General features: G+C 42.4%; 2 protein-coding genes across 2 annotated transcripts; both read left to right on the plus strand.

Moving 5' to 3' along the window:
- Window positions 1–4,965: 4,965 nt before the first annotated feature.
- Window positions 4,966–5,289, plus strand: ATNIH1004_010637 (uncharacterized protein; the record flags this gene model as incomplete). Its single annotated transcript, XM_033575205.1, has 1 exon — window positions 4,966–5,289. The coding sequence occupies one exon, from the start codon at window positions 4,966–4,968 to the stop codon at window positions 5,287–5,289; it is 324 nt and encodes a 107-aa protein (XP_033423223.1).
- A 12,044-nt stretch (window positions 5,290–17,333) lies between these two features.
- Window positions 17,334–19,779, plus strand: ATNIH1004_010638 (uncharacterized protein; the record flags this gene model as incomplete). The annotated part of the gene is made up of 4 exons (XM_033575206.1): window positions 17,334–17,538; window positions 17,623–17,799; window positions 18,054–18,685; window positions 18,976–19,779. 4 exons carry the CDS (start codon window positions 17,334–17,336, stop codon window positions 19,777–19,779), a joined length of 1,818 nt encoding a protein of 605 aa, XP_033423224.1.
- Between the last annotated feature and the right edge of the window lie 698 nt (window positions 19,780–20,477).

The raw sequence follows: 20,477 nt of genomic DNA on the forward strand, positions 1-20,477 counted from the left end.
CCCTGTGATACTTTTGGGCCGCTACTAGTTATAGTTCTCTAGGCCTCTATAACACCATCACTGTCCTGGAGAGGGATAAGAGGTGGGGACCTAGCTGCCCTGCATACCATAGCAGTTATTTTAGCCGGGTATTCTGCAAAAACAATAAAACCGTGCTTTTAGTTTACCACTTCTCTTTAAAAAGGGGTGAGATTTTTTTCCTGCGTTTTACTCCACCAAAAACAGGAAGCTTGGACTGCCCTGTAGAATTCACTAGTAGAAAGCCTAAGCTTACTTGCAAGAAGAAACTGTGAGCTGTATCCCCAGTACTACGGCTCCTAGCAATATCTTTCTAAAGCTGTTTAGCTTAGATAGGTATAGGAAAACTAGTGCTGGACCAGAGATATAGGGAACAGTGGAGTTGAGCTAGTACGCTTACACTGGTTTTTCGAAGCTTCCCTTTAAAAAGCTTTTGTGGTTTAGAGATTCCCTTTAAAATCTCTACTTACTAGCTAGATCCCTAGCTAGTAAAGTTTTAGGATCCTACCTGGTTTACTTTTCCACCTGTTTATTTTTTTTTTTTTTTTTTTTTCCTTTTATTTTCCCTTGTCTATCAGAGGGAAGAATGGGGTCTTTGAAGACCCAACCACCCCACCTAGGGACTCGTCACCCAACCCATCGCAGCCACCAAGCCCTAAAAAAAGGGACCAAAGGCAAAAGAAAACACTCGTTCATCAGCCCAAAGGCAAGACTTGAGTTTAGGCCTGATTCCAATTCTCCTCCTGAGAGCCCTAATTCCTTTGCGTCATTAAGTCAAATGTCTGAAGATGAAGAGGTGCTCCTTAATAAAAGGAGATGGAAAAAGCTCTGCAAAAACAAATAGAAAGTGATGCCAAACAAAGTTATATCCAAAAACTTGAGTCTGCAAAGATCTTACTGCAAGAGATCCACCATAGTTTAGCAAATGCTAAGATCCTTGAAGCTCTAGATATGCATCTGGAGGGCCTCTCAGCTATCCAAGACAAATTGCAAAATCCGGAAGCTAAAGGATCCCTGCTTTCCAAAGACAATCAACTTCAAAAACTCCAGAAAGAGGTTAACACTATTAATTAAAAACTTGATAAAATAGCCCTAGCCTCTTCTCAACCAAAGCAAAACCAGTAAAGCCTTCATACGCAGCAGCAGTCCAAAAAGGAATAAAACCGCAAGTAGTTATCCCAACCAAGAAACAAGATCAGCCAAAACGGGTAGAACAGGCCGCCTACAAAGGTAGTAGGCTTATCTAGAGGTTTCTGCAGAATTTCTACAAGACCTAGACTCCTTAAAGCTCCGAAACCAAATCAACCACCAGTTCCAGATAAAAGAAAAGGTAGACAAACCTATAGTAAGGACAGCAAGCACTTCCTTTACTAAAAGGACCCTTATCCTCACCACAATGGACGGTATTCAGGCGCCTTATTTAATAGAGAAGCTGGATGTCTGGAAACCACTTATCCCCTATACTAGGTGGATGTTTGATGAACCATGGGCAAAATAGTTATTCACATGGTCCCCACCAGGCCTTTTTTGAAACCCAAGAAGGCATGCAGATGCTCAAGGAAGAGATCGAAATCTTTAACCCAGGTCTAAAACTAATGAGGCCCCCAACATGGCTGACCCCAGAACATGTCCGCGAGACCAAAAATCACTCCTCTATTGTAGTGGACGTGCAGAATGAAGCCATGGCATCCAAGGCAATTAAAAATACAACTCTGTGTTGCAGGAGCTTTATGTAGAGCTACTAAATATATAGAGAAAACTGCCCAATGCCAAAAATGCCAAGGATACAAGCATATTGCCAAATACTGCAAGAATAATCCAAAATGCGCTATTTGCGCAGAAAGGCATGAAACCCAATACCATGAATGTTCCACATGCGAAATAAAAAGCCAGGAATGTCCCCACACACAGGTTAAATGCGCTAATTGCAGTCAAGCCCACAGAGCAGATAGCAAAAACTAGCAAGGAATGGGAAAAAGTCAAACCAAAACCAAGGCCTAGGCCTACAGAAAGACCAATCCCAAACAGTAACATGGAATTAGATTACTAATGAATCAGAAAAACACTGATTTAGGAATCTATTTCCTGCAAAATAATACTGGACGCAATCAGAATGCTATGTTATCTTGCTTAGAAATAGGCCTGGAGCTTAATATCGACTTTATTATCATCCAGGAACCATGGATAGCGCCTGATAATAGCTTTACTATATCCCACCCAGCATACACCCCAATCCTCCCTGAGCAAACCAAGGTTAGACCTAGAGTAGCAATCTACCATAGAAAGCTATCTAGGTTTAATTATTGCCAAAGAAACGATATTAGCACTGATAGTGATTTGCTGGTAATAGATATCTTAGGTGCAGAAATTCAAGATCTGCAGCTAATAAATATATATAACGAGCAATCACTAGAGGAAGGTGCCGAGTGGACAATAGAAAGAGCCCTAGCTAGGGTTACCCCCTCCACACATGCAGTAATAGGGGGACTTTAATGCACACCATAGCTGGTGGAACTCAAAGACATTATCACCTACCAGGGCTGATACTTTGATTAAATGGCTTGAAGAACATCAATGTGAACTGCTAAATAAACCTGACCTGCAAACATGCCATAGAAAAGGAATGAGAAATGTCTCTGTTATTGACTTAACCTTTATTACCAAAGGTCTAAATCAATATAGAGTAAATTGGGAAATTGACCAAGAACTCGCCTCGGGATCAGACCACGAAATTTTGCTTTATTCTGTTGAAGTAAAAACACAAGAAATTGAAAACCCCTGGTCAGTTTACCATATAACCTAAAAATGGCAAATTGGGCATTATTCAGCAAGAAAATCCTCGAGCTAGATACAAGCCAAGAATTCAGACAGGGGAGCTTTAATACCGATATAGAGCTAGAAACCGCAGCTCTAAATCTGCAAGAAATAATTCAAATAGCTGCAGATGCTAGTATCCCAAGAAGAAAACCATCTGCCCAGTCAAAAGCATGGTGGTCAAAGGAACTTAAAATACTAAGGAAACAGCTTGGAAAAGCTAGAAAACTTTGGAAAAACAACCCATGTCCAGAGCTCTACGAAAATCTTCTAGAGATTAAAAATCAATATTTCCGGGAGATTAAGCAAGCTAAATCCGCATGCTGGAACAAATTCCTAGAAGAAGCTCGGAACAGGGAGATTTTCAAAGCTTTTAGCTATACTAAAAAGAGATCTGTTCAAAAACTGCCTATCTTGACCTATTCTATAGAGAATCAAGAGAAGCAAGCAATCTCCTTTCAAGATAAATGTCATGCATTTCTTTCCACCCTGTTTCAAAACCCCCCGGAGGCTGAGCCCATTGAGTGGCCAACCAACCAGGCAGAGTCAACCAACTGGCCAGAAACCAGGGAAAACGAGGTGTACACTGCTATCTTTAGTAGCTCTACTAAAAAGGCTCCTGGACCTGATGACATCTCATTCTTAATTATTCAAAAGGCTTACCAAAATATTGCTCCGAGATTCCACGAGCTTTATAAAGCCCTAATTAGAAATGGTTATCATCCCAAATGTTGGAAAACTGCCAAAGGGGTTATTCTTAAAAATCCGCGTCTGCTAAAAGGGACTACTCCAAGCCCAAGGCCTACAGAGTTATTTCCCTGCTTAACTGCCTAGGCAAGGTAGTAGAGAAGATTATTGCAACTAGGCTATCTTATCTAGCTGAACTCCCGCAATCAATCCTTTACCATGACCAAAATGGGGAAGAAAAAGAAAATCAGCAATTGATATAGCACTATCCTTAGTCCATGACATAGAGGTGGCAAAACATAATAAAAAATGGTTACTACAGCTCTTTTTATAGATGTAAAAGGAGCTTTTGACCATGTATCTACCAACCAGCTACTTAGAATATGTCTAAAACTAGGTCTTCCACATAACCTGATCCGGTGGATCAAATCCTTTATGTCGGACAGGAAAGTGTTCCTAGCTTTTGACGGTGAAACCAGCAACGAGACCCCAGTGCAAGTAGGGATCCCCAGGGATCACCTATATCACCCATCTTGTTCCTTATATATATTAGAGAGCTCTTTCAGCTTGAAATGTATGAGGAACTAGATAGTGATACAAGGAAAGCCTTTGGAAATACCCGAAAGGCTAGCTATATGGATGATATATGCCTTACTATTAGCTCTAATAGCCTAGAGAATAACTGCAGGCAAATAGAGCTGGTAGCCAACGCCATGTTTAAAAAAAGGAGCCAAAGACCATATCCAGTTTGACCAGGATAAAATAGAGCTTATTCACTTTAGCTCTAAACAACCAGACCAAGAAAACCAAGACATCCAGGTTAAACTAGATAATAATATCATAGTTAAACCAAGCCCTATGGTAAAATGGCTAGGAATCTACATAGATTCTAAACTCCTTTTTAAAGAACACGTGCAAATACGAGTTGCAGCTGCAACTAGGGCATTTCACCAAATAGCGAGGCTCTCAAATACAGAAAAGGGGCTAAGCTTCCAAGCTATAAGACAACTCTATATAGCATGCATTTCGTCTATTGCAGACTATGGAGTCCCTTTATGGTGGAAAGGCCAACAGTACCTAGTAGACCACTACCAGAAACTGCAAAATACAGCCCTAAGGAAAATTCTAGGGACTTTTAAAACATCGCCTATACAGGCCATGGAAATAGAAGCATCCCTGCCCCCACCATTAGTTAGATTTAATAAAATCTGCAGAAACTATGTACTTAGGACTGCTTATTTTATAAAATCCCATGCAATCCAAAGCAGACTTCCAACCACGTTTATGCTAAACCCGGGGAATTTGCCATTGACCAATCAAGGTTTTAGACTGGAATGAGAAACCTAGACGGCTAGATCTAGAAGACCCTGAATACCATCCTAGAGAGACACAAAGAAAACACCCTAGCCAGTTAATTCGACTGCTAGCACTTTTCTCTTTTAAAACATGGAAAGGCACCTTCCAGACACTAGATCACACCCTACCCCCTGGTCCCAGCCATTAAACCAAATAATAGATATATCTATATCTAGCAAACTAAAAGAGCAAACAGCCCAGGAACACAAGGCGCTAATATCTCAATGGCTTGCTGGTAGAGACAACCACAAGATTATCTTTTATTCAGATGGATCCCAGCTGCAAAGCGGTCAAAATGGAGCAGGAATCTTCCTCCAAGAAAATAATCCTCAAAATCAAAAGGCTTGGGCATGGAATCTAGGTCACGAATACGAGGTCTACGACGCGGAGCTATTTGCTATTCAAAAGCATTAAAACAAGCATTTAAGACTATTCAAATTCCAACCTTAGATATCTACATCTTTTCAGACAGCCAAGCAGCCTTAAAAGGCTTCAATCAGCGGACACCAACTACGAGCCACACCAAAGAATCTCTAAATGGGCAACTAGGATTAAGGATAAGAATATCAATATTCATATTCACTGGGTTCCGGGCCATCAAGGAATTTTTGGAAATGCTAAAGCTGACGAAGCAGCTAAGTATGGGGCAGAATGGACAAGTAAATACCATAAGTGCCCCATCTCAGTTAGCCATCTTAAACGAGAGCTCAAAGCGAAATGCCTTGAGGATTGGGATAAAGCATGGGAAAATACTAAGAAAAGTGATCAATACAGGGGCTTTAATTCCATAGCTTCATGGAAGCCAAACCCCTAAGGCTTCCCAAGCAGACCTGGTCAACCATCATCCAATTAAAGCTAGGGCACGGCTACTTCAGATCATATTTAGTTAGAACACCTAACTATAATAGTGATATATGCACGTCATGCCACAGCAATAAACCTCAAACTCCATACCACCTACTCCTCCAGTGCCCGGCAACCAGGGACATCAGAAAAGGGTCTATAGAGACCCTAGACAAAAAGACCGAAATTTGCCTTATCTTTTCACGAAGAAAGCAGGGCAAGAACAACTGATCAAATTCCTAAAGGAAAGCGGGATCGCCACTAGAAAGTGGCTCTTGGATCCATAGGGAAAACAAAAAGAAAAAGCAAAAATAAAAATAAAAACAGTGGAAATTAGCATGTTTTAACTCTTTCCTTAAGGTCCCCCCCACCCCTAGAATGTCATATTGCTTAGTTATGTTTGATTTTACCCACTATGTACGTATCTGTTTGTTAGTTTAAATCCTACCACCCAGGGGTGGTAGGTAGAGCATGCATAGTCTCTGACTGAAAAATGCTCTATAATATGGAAGAATAATAATAATAATAATAATAGTTTATAAAATTAAGGATGTTTAACAAACTAAAATAGTAGTTATAACTTAGTAATTAGAGAAATCACACTCTTATTAAACTCCTCGAGGGTAAAGTTCTCTGTTTGAGGGCTATGGAATACCTAAGATAAATTAATTTTTATTAGGGATTTAAAAAAAAAATAAATATAATAAAATAATTTCTAACATACCCCTAATTGAAAAAGCTTTTAAATATCCTATAAGGATTTTAATCTTCGGTAATTAACACCCTCTCTGACATGTTTATTCAGGGAGGATGTTCCGCGATTTTTAACTACTAGGTAAATAATAACCTAACTGCATACTTTACACATAACCTTAGGAGACCTATCTTGAATAGTAGCAACCTGATAAAAGTATTTCCAACAGTCTGCTTGGCATTGTTTTTTAAAAATATTCCTTTTTATCTAACTTTTATACTCTGTTATTAACCACTATCCACAGAATTCATTATTCATCTCCTCGGTCCAGAGTATAAAGGGCTTCTGTTTTGCCGTGGGCCCAACGCGTTCTAGGGTCTGTGGAACAGGGGGTGGTATTAATAGTCAAGCGAATTCACCATCGGGTGTAGAGGTAGATGTCTGCTGGAATAAAGCTTTAGGGGTAAAAGATGTTGCCCCGTCAGAAGGAAGATATAAAAGGTTATCTAGAGTATTATCCTTAAAAAGAGATAAAGAGTAGGTATCCGAGAATTAAGAAGCTTAACTTTGTGACATAGTAAATAAGCCTTACTACCAACTTTAATAAAAGAGAAAGAATGAGACTTACAGGGAGAAAAAAAGTAAGAAAATAGGAAAATTAAAAAAACACGACTAGGAGCGCGAGCTAAGCAAAGTTGTAAATATATCTATTACAATATAAATTAGAGGACCTATCTCTTTACTATATAATTGGCTTTAAAAGCTGAAAGGACCCACGGAAAAACGGATCTCAACGGATTGATCCTGATCCGCCCCGGGGAAATCCTCACTGATCCGCCTCGCCCCCTGAATCCTTTAAGCAGGCTTGAATTTGCCTAAGTCTTTCATCCAAAGTATGCTTTGTAGACTAGCTTAATAGGTTTTTTTAGTAGGAGCCTTTTTTTAAGAACAAAAAAAGATCATGATAGTACTACTGTGTGAGGACCTGAGTCCAACAGTGTAGTAGTGCTGAGCTTACCACTACGCCACAGCTAAAAGGTGTAAATTAATAACTAAATAGTTATCAAGCTGACCATATTATAGCAAGATCAGGTCCGTGATATACTGTGAGAATATTATATATTCCCACCCTATTACAGCACCTAAACTTTACCTTAATGAGTCACTAACAACCAAGTGCTAAAATAATAATAAGACTGGTATTATTTATATTCGATAAGGCAAAATAATTTATATACAGGTTTAAAACGGAAAATTTCAATTAAGAAATGGCTACATCTTAAGAGGTGTGAATGTACTGACCAGAACAGGTGTATATAGTTAACAGTAATTTATTTAGATAAATCATTATTTTATACAGCCAAAAAGGAAAGTCTTGGCAAATTTATGTAAATCAGGATCTAAATGGATTGATCCTGATCCGCCCTGCGTAGAACCGCGGTGCGGATCCGGATCGAATTATTCGATCCGAAATCCGGCGGATCAGGATCAGGATCCAAAAGTTGGATCCGGATCCGCCCCATTTCGAGGTCTAGTTATCCTGCTCTTAGACTCCATATATCTTACAGGTTGGCAGTTGGTATTAAAGTGAACAAAGCATAAATACCATATTTTATAAGATATACTTACATGCCCACCCTTTTTTTGGTGCGACAGTGTCGAAGGGTTGGCGACTGTGGGGAAAGGTATGTAATTATATAATCCCATTTAAAAGGGTTGTGGAATGGTTTGTAAAGGGCTAGAGCCCGTTTGACCTCTCGGGCCAATGTCCCTACTGTCCCCGTTGTCCCTATTGTCCCTATTGTCCCCGTTGTCCCTATTGTCCCTATTGTCCCTATTGTCCCTACTGTCCCTACTGTCCCTACTGTCCCTACTGTCCCTACTGTCCCTACTGTCCCTACTGTCCCTACTGTCCCTACTGTCCCTACTGACCCTTTTGGCCCATTGGCCCTCGATCGATGTCACGTGACTCCCCACCTTGTTTGTTTACCGCTTGTTTCCTCTTCCTTTCTTCCTTTCTTCCCTTCTTCAACGATTCCTTCTTGTACATAACCTATCTTGTAGGTTCTATGGGTTCAGCCCTTGACATGGTTGCCACAAAAGGTACGACATGTCCAATTATAAGCTAAGAATACATTCCCAACCACTGCATACCAGTTTAAACCCCCACAACTTCTCACAACTACTGACAACCAGCTACAACCAAGGGAAACCAGGATTAACAAGCAATAAAACCCACAACTCTTCGAAGTTCACAACTAGATGCAACGGTTTGTAAGTTATAAATAGTTAGATACTTGTTATATCTATTATAATACTAGTATCTTGCTATCGTACAATCGAATAAGAAATAGTAGATACTATCTATAATTAGATTAATCCAGTTCTATATTTATTGTACTACTAATATTGAATTATCTTAACACTGTATTAAATTGTCTATTTCACCCATAGCATATATATAGGGGTTGAAAGAGCCTTTTCTATAGTAGATATAGTATATAAAAAGTAATGAATCATACATAGTTAATCCGCCAGGAACAGTGTATAAAAAAACTAAGATGTTGACTAAGGCACACCGTGAGGGGATGTTACATCAATAAAAACTCCGGGTCTGCTATAAGATCTGGAATAGTAAAAAGGCTCCATCTATCTGTACATCGGTAGAAAGGAAGTTAAAGAATACTATCCTCTGCCATACTATTAACTGACACTCGTTTAAGATACCAAGCTAAGACAAAGAAATACTCCTTGTTAAATAACAAATAACGTAAACATGACAGTACCTGTATATATGCCTCTTTATAAAAAAGAAACATCCCAGGTCTGTATATATGAAATACCATAGCTCTATATAGTGTAAGTAGTTGCTTTTTATAATATAGGCAGTATCAAGCATACTTATCGTGAAATCTCACACATGGGGATAGCTGTAAGCTGTTAAAATCAGCAGCAGTAGTATATACACTGTACTTTTTTAATATATATATCTTGCAGTCGATTAACTAAGATATTATTATCTCCGAAGGACAGTGATGAGGGAATATAAATATTAAGGTTGTCTATAACAAAGGCTATAAGATTTTCTTGGCCAAAATTTTTCACTGCCTGATTTTAGAGGGATTTTTTATCGCTAGTGTCACCACATTGCAGTTCCTTATTAAGCAAGATAAATAAGTTAATTAAATAAGGACAGGTTATTAATATTTTTATAAGTCGCTGGTATAGAACTGGCTGCTAATAACTCCACGACCCAGAAATCCCCAATCGCAAGGATTGTCGCAAACGATCCTTCTTAAATAAATAGGCTATAAGGTTACTTGGAGCCGCACAATCCGCCCAGTTCTTAAAGACCCTGTATATAAATATTATTAGTATTATTATATAATAGTATTATAAAATAATAGCGACCATACTTATGTTTTTGTTCCCCACCTAAAACATTACAATTCATGGGACTTCCATATTCAGCCGTGTAATCGGCAAAATACAGTCTAATATAGATATTTAGGAGGCATGCACGTTTCACCTATTTATTATTAGTCCTAGATAAAATAGCATTAATATCTATTAAGAATCCATTAGTAAAATAAATCAAGTAAAAAGGGTATATTGCAGACTATTTGTCGCAAGCACATCGGTGGTTATCTGTAACCCTGTAAAAACCAGACTTTGAAATGCATGTCGGCCCTGTATTACTATTAATTAAATATATTATACAGAAGTTGATATAATAAAAAATAAAGTACTTATTAATATTACAAATAATACATATGCATAAATAATCAATTCCTATGTTAATAGTTAATAGTAGGTTAGCTAGAGATTGTGCAATATTAACTATACTTTCTTTATATATAACTTGCGGAACTATAATTCACTAGCATTGTATCGGAGTATAAGGGGTGTAAGGATAATAGCCCGTCTATTCTTAGAAAGGGACCATAAACATTGATATTATAGGCTTTGGATTCTTGCCCATTAACTCGGCGGGACAAAGGCCTGGAAAGCAGAGTAGTAAGCTGATTAGCCGTGAGCTAATAGTATACAGTCACATAAAAGCTTTTATAAAATTTGACCAAGCCCTTTCCACTCTAAATGTGGAATATCATATGCATATGCAATTGTCAGGTCTAAAGCCAGCGCCAGGACTTGTAATGGTGATAGGGATTGTTAAAGACCAGTACTCCTAAAGAATTTATCTTGCTCTGCTTTTCCTGGTAATAAGTTTCCCTCAGCACGTTTTAAAAAAGTATTAAAATAATATCGACCACCTTAAATAGTATTATAATCCAAATCACCACGTCGCAGTTTGGGACAATAACAAGTTCGGCATCCAATATTAGCTTAATGTGCTAGTGATCCATTATTAGCAGCTTGTTAGGGCATATCTGCTGTAAAGGCCAGTATTGTAATATTAATAAATACTAATTAGCCATTTACAAGCACTGTCTTGCCAAGTTGCAGCTCTTTAAATACTGACTGAAAAGGAGCAATAGTAGTACCCATGTCTACTCTATAAGGCCCCAGGGTAAGGGTAAATATATTCCTAACCTTTCGACGCTCAGTATATAGTAGACCAGCTAGTATTATATAAAATCCCTTTAATGCACGGTACATGTTGCGAAAAATTCCAAAATTATTAATAAACTTAAAAATAGGGATTGACCGTATTTGTTAGTTCTGTACTAAAAATAACTTTAGATGGCTGCGACCATAATGTAGAACTTCTAATTCAGCCTGTAATAAAGGTAATTTAAGGGTTAAGCGTGATTACTTCCTCGCAAGGTTAAACACAAGGGAAACTGGAAGAGTGTAGTTAGATAAAGACGTACCGTGCTCTAAGGCTATATTAACTTGACCATGTATAATTTTATTCTCTAGCTTAAGTAAATAATCCTCCAGTAGCACATATGCTTGTTGGTTATAAATAGAGTTTTACTGTGGAAAAAAACTATCCAGTGTAGATAATATTACTGCAGGCTGGATTATCAAGACAACTTTTATATACAGCTTTAAGCCAACTTGTTTATCCAATTTAATAAATACTATACGCCCATACTGCACATTGGTATCAAGTTGTGCAATAGGAACAGGTGGAAAACGGACAAAGTCACCTGGAAATAGTACTTAATTATAAAAAAATAATACAAACTCTCCAGAAACAGTACATACTGATAAGCCCCATGTGTCAAGGGCTGAACCCATAGAACCTACAAGATAGGTTATGTACAAGAAGGAATCGTTGAAGAAGGGAAGAAAGGAAGAAAGGAAGAAAGGAAGCGGTAAACAAACAAGGTGGGGAGTCACGTGACATCGATCGAGGGCCAATGGGCCAAAAGGGTCAGTAGGGACAGTAGGGACAGTAGGGACAGTAGGGACAGTAGGGACAGTAGGGACAGTAGGGACAATAGGGACAATAGGGACAATAGGGACAACGGGGACAATAGGGACAATAGGGACAACGGGGACAGTAGGGACAATAGGGACAACGGGGACAGTAGGGACATTGGCCCGAGAGGTCAAACGGGCTCTAGCCCTTTACACTACTCCCTCCCTACCGGTTCTTTGGCTTTTGGTGTTGGGCCGCTCATCCAACAATAGTGTTCCCATTGACTGGAGTGCGAAGCGTGGGGGGAATGGATCCATGGCTCCGCCATGGATCAACTTCTGTGGGGACACCGTCTGCCCATGTGACGCACTTCCGAGCTGGACGTATGTTAGGGCGTAGGGCCCTAATATTTGGCTTTCCTTTTCGGTTTCTTTTTGGCTTCTTCTTCTTCGGCTTCTGTGGCGGTTGGGGTGATCCTTTCGCCAGCGGTCAAGTGCTTCGGTGTCCTCCATTGCATCAGCGTGATTCCATTCAGGTTGCTGGTAACCGGTGTATTTAACTAGGAACTCATGGCGAAAACCTCGTCCTACACGTGCAAACCGTTCGTCTAGGATTTCCTGTACCAGATATTCTTCTTCACCGTCGACTAGCTGGGGGGGGGCTGGTAGTCGTCATTTTGCTGGCTCGGGAAAGGGTTAGAATTGGCAGGTCGTAGTAACATGACATGGAAAACATTATGAATTCCGGGAGGAGTGTTAAGCCGATAGGCGTGTGAGCCTACTTTCTCAATAATTGTATACTTGGCATTTCGGATATCTAGTTTCTTGCTTGGTCGTTCCGTGCGTATATTACGTAGGTCAAGCCATACTTTATCACCCACACGGTAAGCCGGTGCGGATGTACGGTGGCGATTAGTATAAGCTTCATATTTTTGCTGCGCAGCGGCGAGCTCGGCCTTAGCAATATCCAGTGCGTGAGCTAATTTAGTCACAATATCATGTCCTTGTTGAGCTTTGGTCCGTTGGGTTTCTGTGGGCACTAGATTTGTATCCTGTGTATTATCCAGCTGAATTGTCTCCATGTCGTACCCATGGTCTAAGAAGAAAGGGCTAATTCCAGTGGCTGTAGCGTTTCTCCCGTTAACTGCGAGTTGAGCTATGGGGACAGGGAGGCCCAATTAGTTTGTGTACGGTCACAAAAGGACCTGAGATAGGCTTCAATTGTCGCATTCATGCGTTCAGTCTGTCCATCGGTCTCCGGGTGGTAAGCAGTAGATAGACGTCGTCGAATTCCTAGTTGTTTGCAAAAGTTTTCCCACATATCGCTGACAAATTGGGCACCGCGGTCAGACGTAATAGCGCTTGGAATACCATGGTATCCAATAAAGTGTTGGATAAGTTTAGTAGTAACAGTGGGCGTATCTATCTGCTCGCAGGGTATTAATATAACACCTTTCCCTAGGCGATCAACAATAACCATAAGATTCTGGCAGCCATTAGACTCAGGCAGCTTCTCAATAAAATCAATAGCTATTTCTCTCCATTTTCTGTCGGGTATCGGCAAGGGTTTTAGTACTCCATGGCGGCGATCTCTCCATATTTTATTGGCATTGCATTTGTCGCAATTTTCCACAAAGCGGCGGACATCGGCGGCAATATTAGGCCAGTAAAACTGCCTAGCAAGGATCGCGTACATTGTATTGCGGCCTGGGTGTCCGGTGATCACCGAATCGTGTGTTTCCTGCATAATCCTGGTCCGAAGGGATTCGATGTCAGGGACCCAGCGGCGGTCTCGGTATAGCAAATAGCCCTCGGGTGATATACTGCAGTCAGAGATACCGGTTTTAGGCCGAGTTCCTTTGGAAAACGGACCGCACCCTCATATACAGCAGCTCGAATAGCGCCATATTTAACATCCTGTTGTTCTGCGCTTGACCAGTGTTCACCTATCGGAAGGTTAAAAAGGTCTTCTCCAGGTATTAACTGTTCGGTGGATTTAGTAGTTATTGTACTAATCCTGGCAGTTGCAGGGGTAAGACTTGGTTTCCTCTGAAATCTAGATGGGTCTAAGAGACACCGATAACGGTTCTGTAGCCGCTCGTCTGAATCATCTTGTGGGAGGTCTTGTTCTCTGCGGGAAAGTGCATCAGGGCGTCCTGCAAGTTCCCCGGCCGGTAGTCCAGTGTAAAGTTATACCTGCTTAACAACGCAGCCCATCGCATTTGTCGTTCATTTAACCGTCGTAGTGTTGTGAAGTATTTTAGGTTTTATGGTCTGTTAGTATACGAAAACCTTCGATACTGCATAATTCTGCTTCCCATTCCCTTAAAGCGTTGATAATAGCCAGTAATTCCTTGTCATGAATCTCATAATTGCATTCCGCCGGACTGTTTTTCTTAGAGAAATAGGCGCAAGGCCTTAATAGTCCGTTATCGTCGTACTGTGATAATGTTCCCCTGTAGCCCACATTGAGGAATCTGCTTCAACAACAGTCTCCCTCTCGGGGCTAAACTGTATAAGAATCGGGGCAGTGGTAAACATTGTCTTCAGTTGCTGGAAGGCCTTCTCGCATGATTCGGTCCATTTGAACTCGTGTCCTTTCTGCGTTAACTGATTTAACGGCGCAGCGATATCCGCATAATTCCTTATAAAGCGGCGATAAAAGTTTGCGAATCCTAAAAATGATCGTACACCCTTAACAGTCGTGGGGACAGCCCATTCCAGTATTGCTTTAACCTTTGCAGGGTCCATGCGTACGCCTTTACCCGCTTCAATAATAAATCCCAAATACTTGGTGCTTTTGACTTCAAACTCGCACTTGTCAATATCCAATTGTAATCCGGCCCTTTGTAGTCGTTCCAATACCTTGTTAACATGGCTTCGGTGCTCAGCAAGTGACCCTGATGAGAAAATTAATATATCGTCTAAGTATGCCGAAGCGAACTCGTCTAGAAAGTCACGCAGGATCCAATTAATATACCGCTGAAATGTGCTTGGAGCGTTCGCCAAGCCGAAAGGTGTTACTAGCCATTCGTAAAGGCCAAATCTAGTCCGGAAGGCTGTCATCCATTCGTCTCCTGGCGAGATCCGGATTTTATGAAATGCAGCAATAACATCAAGCTTGGTAAACCAGCATGCCTTCCCAATCCTTTCCAGTGTCTCATTAATTAAAGGAAGTGGATATCGGTCCTTTTTGTGATTGCATTTAAGCCTCGATAATCACAACAAAAACGTAGTCCTCCTCCTGGTTTCTTTACTAAGAGAACCGGGGCTGCAGCGGGCGAATTGCTGACTCGTATAAACTGTTTGTCCAATAATTCTAAAAGGGTCTTCCTGAGGACTAGTAATTCATCGCGAGACATGTTGTACAGCGGTCCATGTGGGGGTTCACGAGTATTTCCGTTTTCGTCTTTTTCCAGCTCAATTTTATGGTCGACTCCAGCTCCACGGAGCGGTGGGAGTTTGTCGGCTTCTTCGCGGCTGAATACCGGGAGCAATTGGTGGTAATGAGCTGGTAGTTTGTCTTTAGGGTCCGTGTATTTCTTTACTGTAAGTGCTTTCTCAATATCTTTTAGGCTTGCGGCAAAACTCGTATCTCCTTGTTCTTTCTTCTTTTCCTAGCCCACATATTAAAGGAGTTGGCGTTAATGGGAGCAATTTTAGGGATTCCGGTCTGGTGGTATTCGCTGCTGACTTCAGTTCCAGTGTCTTGGAAGATTAACTTTAATCTATCAGTGGATATATTGGCTCTTTGAGAGATTAGCCATGGGAGTCCTAGTATAATATCGTGGCCTATATCAGTCGGGGCCACGTAGAGGAATATCCTTCGTTGGTAGTGACCTCCAATATCTAATGACATGTAGGCTACCTCGGTGACATACTCTCTAGCACCCCCAATTCCTTTAATAAACCGTGGCGGGATGGTAATGCGCTGGAGACAGCTTTTTGGGCAAACTTGGAAGAGATCATCCCATAAGGGTCACAGCCTGTATCAACTAAAGCATTTGCATTGTATTCCTTGTTAACCAGGGCTGTAATTATAAAGGGTGGACCTTCCATATTTTCCTTTAAAGTTTTCCCATTCTTCTTTCGCCTCTATCCGCTCCTGTTCGCGACTTAAAACAGGAGCTACACTTTTCCCGCTTTGTCTTTGTCTTCCAGGTTGTCCTCGTCCTCCAGCACCGCACCGGTGATATTAGCGACTATGGGGATCCTAGGCGGAGGTGGTTGGGGCCTCCTGGGAGGTTGGAAGGGACAGTCTTTAACTATATGGCCTGGGGCTCCGCAACGTACGCACAGCCTTTCACTCCATCGTCGGTTAATCTCCTCCTGAGTTACCCATTTGGCACGTCGGGAGCTGGCAGTTTTCACTGCTGGTTCCCAGTCCATAGTATCACTAGAAGGGATAACAGCTTCACCGGAGTTTTTGTAATATGGTGGTGCCCATGGTCCCTTCTCTTTCCGCTTAAAATTCTCAAGGCGATGAGAGATCTCCTGCACTTGTTGGCAAAATCCATCATAAGTCTCTTTTTCCTCGATATTTATTAATCGGTTCTCAATCGTTCGGTTTAACGCGCTCTTCAAATACCCCTTTTTAACTCTATCTTCCCAACCGCTGCCACCCGCTTCGAGGAGTAACCCATTGAGTTCTGCGACCAACTCTAGTACAGAGCGGTTTCCTTGGCGTAGAGTATTTAGGCGTACTAGGGCCTTCTCTTGACGGGTTGGGTCACTAAAGGCGCTTTCCAGCTGGCTGTAAAATCCTTGGAGCGTGAAGCTTGGAGAGGACTCATTGGCTGCGATCCATGCATGGATCCTTGCTGCTGCCTTGCCTCCCAGGCGGCTATAGCCGTACCATATTTGTTCCAACTCTCCTCCAAGAGAGGCCTCGTCTATCAGTAACTTCGCTTTCAGTTGGCTTAAAACTGTGGGAAAAGCGTAAGGTCTGTCCCGTCGAACCGTTCGGGGTCGGCTAGCTTCGGGCGAGGGCGCTGTTGTATAGGAGGTAGGGGGGTAGGTACGGGTGCTGCGCTCGGTGTGGTGTTCGAAGTTGCCGGGGTTGGAGTCATTTGGAGTGCTGCTTGGAGCTCCGCGCGTAATGTCTGGATTTGCCCCTGGAAGTGATCCCGTTGCAGACCAAGAGCTATCTGCTGTTGTTCTATCATTTGACGAAATAGGGGTTCGGCCCATGTTGGTAGTTCTGTACTCCCACTTGGTGGGTTATATTCTCCTTCCATTCTGTTCGGTATTAGTTGTTTTCCGTTCTGTTCTATTCCATTCCGTTTCAGTATAAGATAAGTGACGAACGATTCCTAATGTCAAGGGCTGAACCCATAGAACACGACAAGATAGGTTATGTACAAGAAGGAATCGTTGAAGAAGGGAAGAAAGGAAGAAAGGAAGAAAGGAAGAGGAAACAAGCGGTAAACAAACAAGGATGGGGGCGTAATGCACTTCCCCAAATTTGCGATCAGGTGATATATACTTTCTTAGTCATAAAAGCAACCTTTCCTTTTTCGGTTTCTGTTTATCTTATGCTCGCGTTGCTTGATCCCTATCCTGCCTGTCCCACATACTTCCCTCCCAAGCAATGGATCCTCTTCCTGATCTACCTGAAGAGACTGATAAAATCTTCTGCAGCAAATGCGTGAAATTCTACGGCGTTGATGAATTCAAGTTTAACAAGGACGGGAAGCCACAAAGAACTTGCAAGCGCCATGGTCGAAAACGCGCGTTGGAGCTCGATGACTGGGACAGTTTCACCCGGCTTCTCCGAAATTGGAATAAATTGGCAAGTATCTTTGAGATTGTAGAAATGCAAAGCTTAGACTGGTGGACAAACAGGCTCTTCTAACCTGATCTGAATTGATAGAATCAAGACCAAATACTCGAAGGGAGCTATATTTTTGATTTGGATACTCTACCTGTTAATTTCGGCTCCCTGCGTGCGCTTGAAGTTGCAAATGGCGATGGAGATGACATCGACCGTAACACGCTTCTGCGATCCGAAGTGAACGCGGCGATGCACGACCTGGGTGTAGTGATTTGGAAGGCGGGTGGGTTTCGTTTCCGCCACACGGGAACCAATTTCCAAAGTTTCACGTACAAATACCACTGCTCCCAAGACCTGATGCACGTTAAAACTATCAGTCTACGGTGGAGGAAGAGAAGCAGCGGGATGGCCGACGAATGGCGCGGTTTCCTTGCCAAAGCAAGCTCAATATACGGCCGTGTTTACAGAGCCGAACGCTATCTCTATCGATCTGTCATCAATGGCACATACCCTATGAAGACATCGAACTGTCACCAGTTGTGCAAGAAGTGATCAATTCGCTTGTATCCACCAAAACTCCGTCCGAAATATACCGTGAGATTCGACAGATTCCAGAAGGAAAACCGGTGACGAGGCATCAAGTGTACTATCTGTGGCAGAAAGCGAATGCAGAGATCTGGCAGCGAGACTTAGATCCCTTCGTCTCGGCCACAATGCTTCTTTCTGAAGACAGTCGCTATCGTGATCACCACGCAGTCTTCACGGCGGGAAACCTGAGGGCATTAGGGTTCTTCGCCTCTGAAACCATTGAAAAGTTGCGGGGATCCGCCCCTCAATTAGTGATGGACTCCACGTTTGGAACCAACAGTGGTGGTATGGACCTATTTGCGGTATTGGCCGAAGTTGAAGGTACTGGAGTTCCGCTTGCATATTGCCTGGTCGAGCTGCTAAAGCCTCCTCCTCAGGCCAACCCAGCACAGAAGAAACCCATCCGTGCGGACCCTGGAGCGACGACATACATTCTTCAGCAATTTCTTGAACGACTGAAAAATTTCGGGTTCAATCCAAGATGCGTAGCGATTGACAAGGACTCATCAGAAATTGCCGCAGTCACGGCAGTGTGGTCTGGGGTAAAAGTTCAACTTTGCTACTGGCATGTGAAACGGGCTGTAAGCACAAAGCTCAATTCGTCTAAAAGCACTAACACGCAAAATCACTACCGGCCCGAGGAAGCCCAGAAACTGGTCTCAGATTTGGAGATCTGCTGGGGCTCGTTGCCAATCCGCCGACCGCTGGGCCATCGATTTGGTGATTGCGCCTGCCCATCGAAGGGGATAAAATCGACGAAATTGGTAGACTGGAACCCGCAACCAAGGAGGACCGGGACACAGTTCTAGAAATTTTCTGTCGACATTTTAACCTTCATCCCCTCATTCCTGATTCTAATGGCACATATAAGTCCTCGACGACTTTGCATCGCGAATGTGCGGCCGAGATGCATACGTGGTGTAAGGAACGGGGATATTACCGTCTTTGGGCTTATCTGTATATCAACTGGTACTGTCCCGAACAGTGGAAGCTGTGGGCACGGGCCGCCGATCCTACTGATATCCCAGTGGTGAAAACAACAATGATTGTTGAGTCACACTGGCGAACGCTAAAGCACGACTATCTTCATCGATTCAATCGGCCGCGGGTTGACCTGGTGGTGTGGGTCTTGACGTCGCGAGTTCTCCCGGATGCCGTCCATCGAATGAAAGCTATTTCCAGTGGGCAGTTTCGCATATTCAAAGCTCGATGGAGAGATGCCTTCAAGAAGCAGTGGCGTAAGGAAGCCTGTAAAACCGTGGATCCGGACAAATTAAAAGAATACCACACGAATCCAGTTAACTGGGTCTGTGCTTGCAAATCCTTCCTCCACAGTCGCTTCCTTATATGCAAACACATCGTCTATTGCTTTGAGTTACCCAGTCCAGACTGTTTTGAAACTGTTAGTCGCCAGACAGTCTATCCTTTCTGGAAAGATGAACAATTGATTTTGCGACCTGAGTATGCGCCGAGGGAGGGACTCCGCACTCGAAAACTGCATGGAATCGTTGAAATGCAAGACAGCACCCTATCATCCCTACTATACTCTTCAGAAAGCGAGTCAGAGCAGGATGAGGATGGAGATGATGACCAGGAGGCTGTGCCCATGGAAATCCTCGTCGCAGAATTCAGAGAAGTGATGCAAAATGCGATGAATCTTTTGAGGATCAAGTAGCAAAGGGAAATGAAAAGTTTGTGGAGAGATTTATAGCTTCTAACCAAATGAATCGTATCTTGGTGGAAGAAGTTAAGCGCCGTCGTAATATGCGAAGCATGCCACGGACTTGGGGAGATGTAAACATCCAGCAACGATGTATTTCAAATAAATTGTTAAATTGCGGGAATTTTTAATTGGAGGATTAAAGTCTTGGCATTTCTATCATGTGATCGCACGGTTGGGGAAGTGCATTACGCACACTTCAAACAAGGTGGGGAGTCACGTGACATCGATCGAGGGCCAATGGGCCAAAAGGGTCAGTAGGGACAGTAGGGACAGTAGGGACAGTAGGGACAGTAGGGACAGTAGGGACAGTAGGGACAGTAGGGACAATAGGGACAATAGGGACAATAGGGACAACGGGGACAATAGGGACAATAGGGACAACGGGGACAGTAGGGACAATAGGGACAACGGGGACAGTAGGGACATTGGCCCGAGAGGTCAAACGGGCTCTAGCCCTTTACACCATGCCCTTGAATGCCAGAGCTCCTGGGGCTTATCAGAGTACTCAGCCATACCAAAGTGCATCTTTTCAGAGCCTAGTTAAGATGTTAATATACCTAGAAAAATCTGGTCAAGGTCAAACCAATACTGCGGGGACGTTGAATCTGGCGATATAAAATTATATTATTCAGTATTTTATACATGCTTTG

Source organism: Aspergillus tanneri (assembly GCF_003426965.1).
Source record: "Aspergillus tanneri strain NIH1004 chromosome Unknown AapTan_5_pilon_pilon_pilon, whole genome shotgun sequence".
Classification (NCBI taxonomy): domain Eukaryota; kingdom Fungi; phylum Ascomycota; class Eurotiomycetes; order Eurotiales; family Aspergillaceae; genus Aspergillus; species Aspergillus tanneri.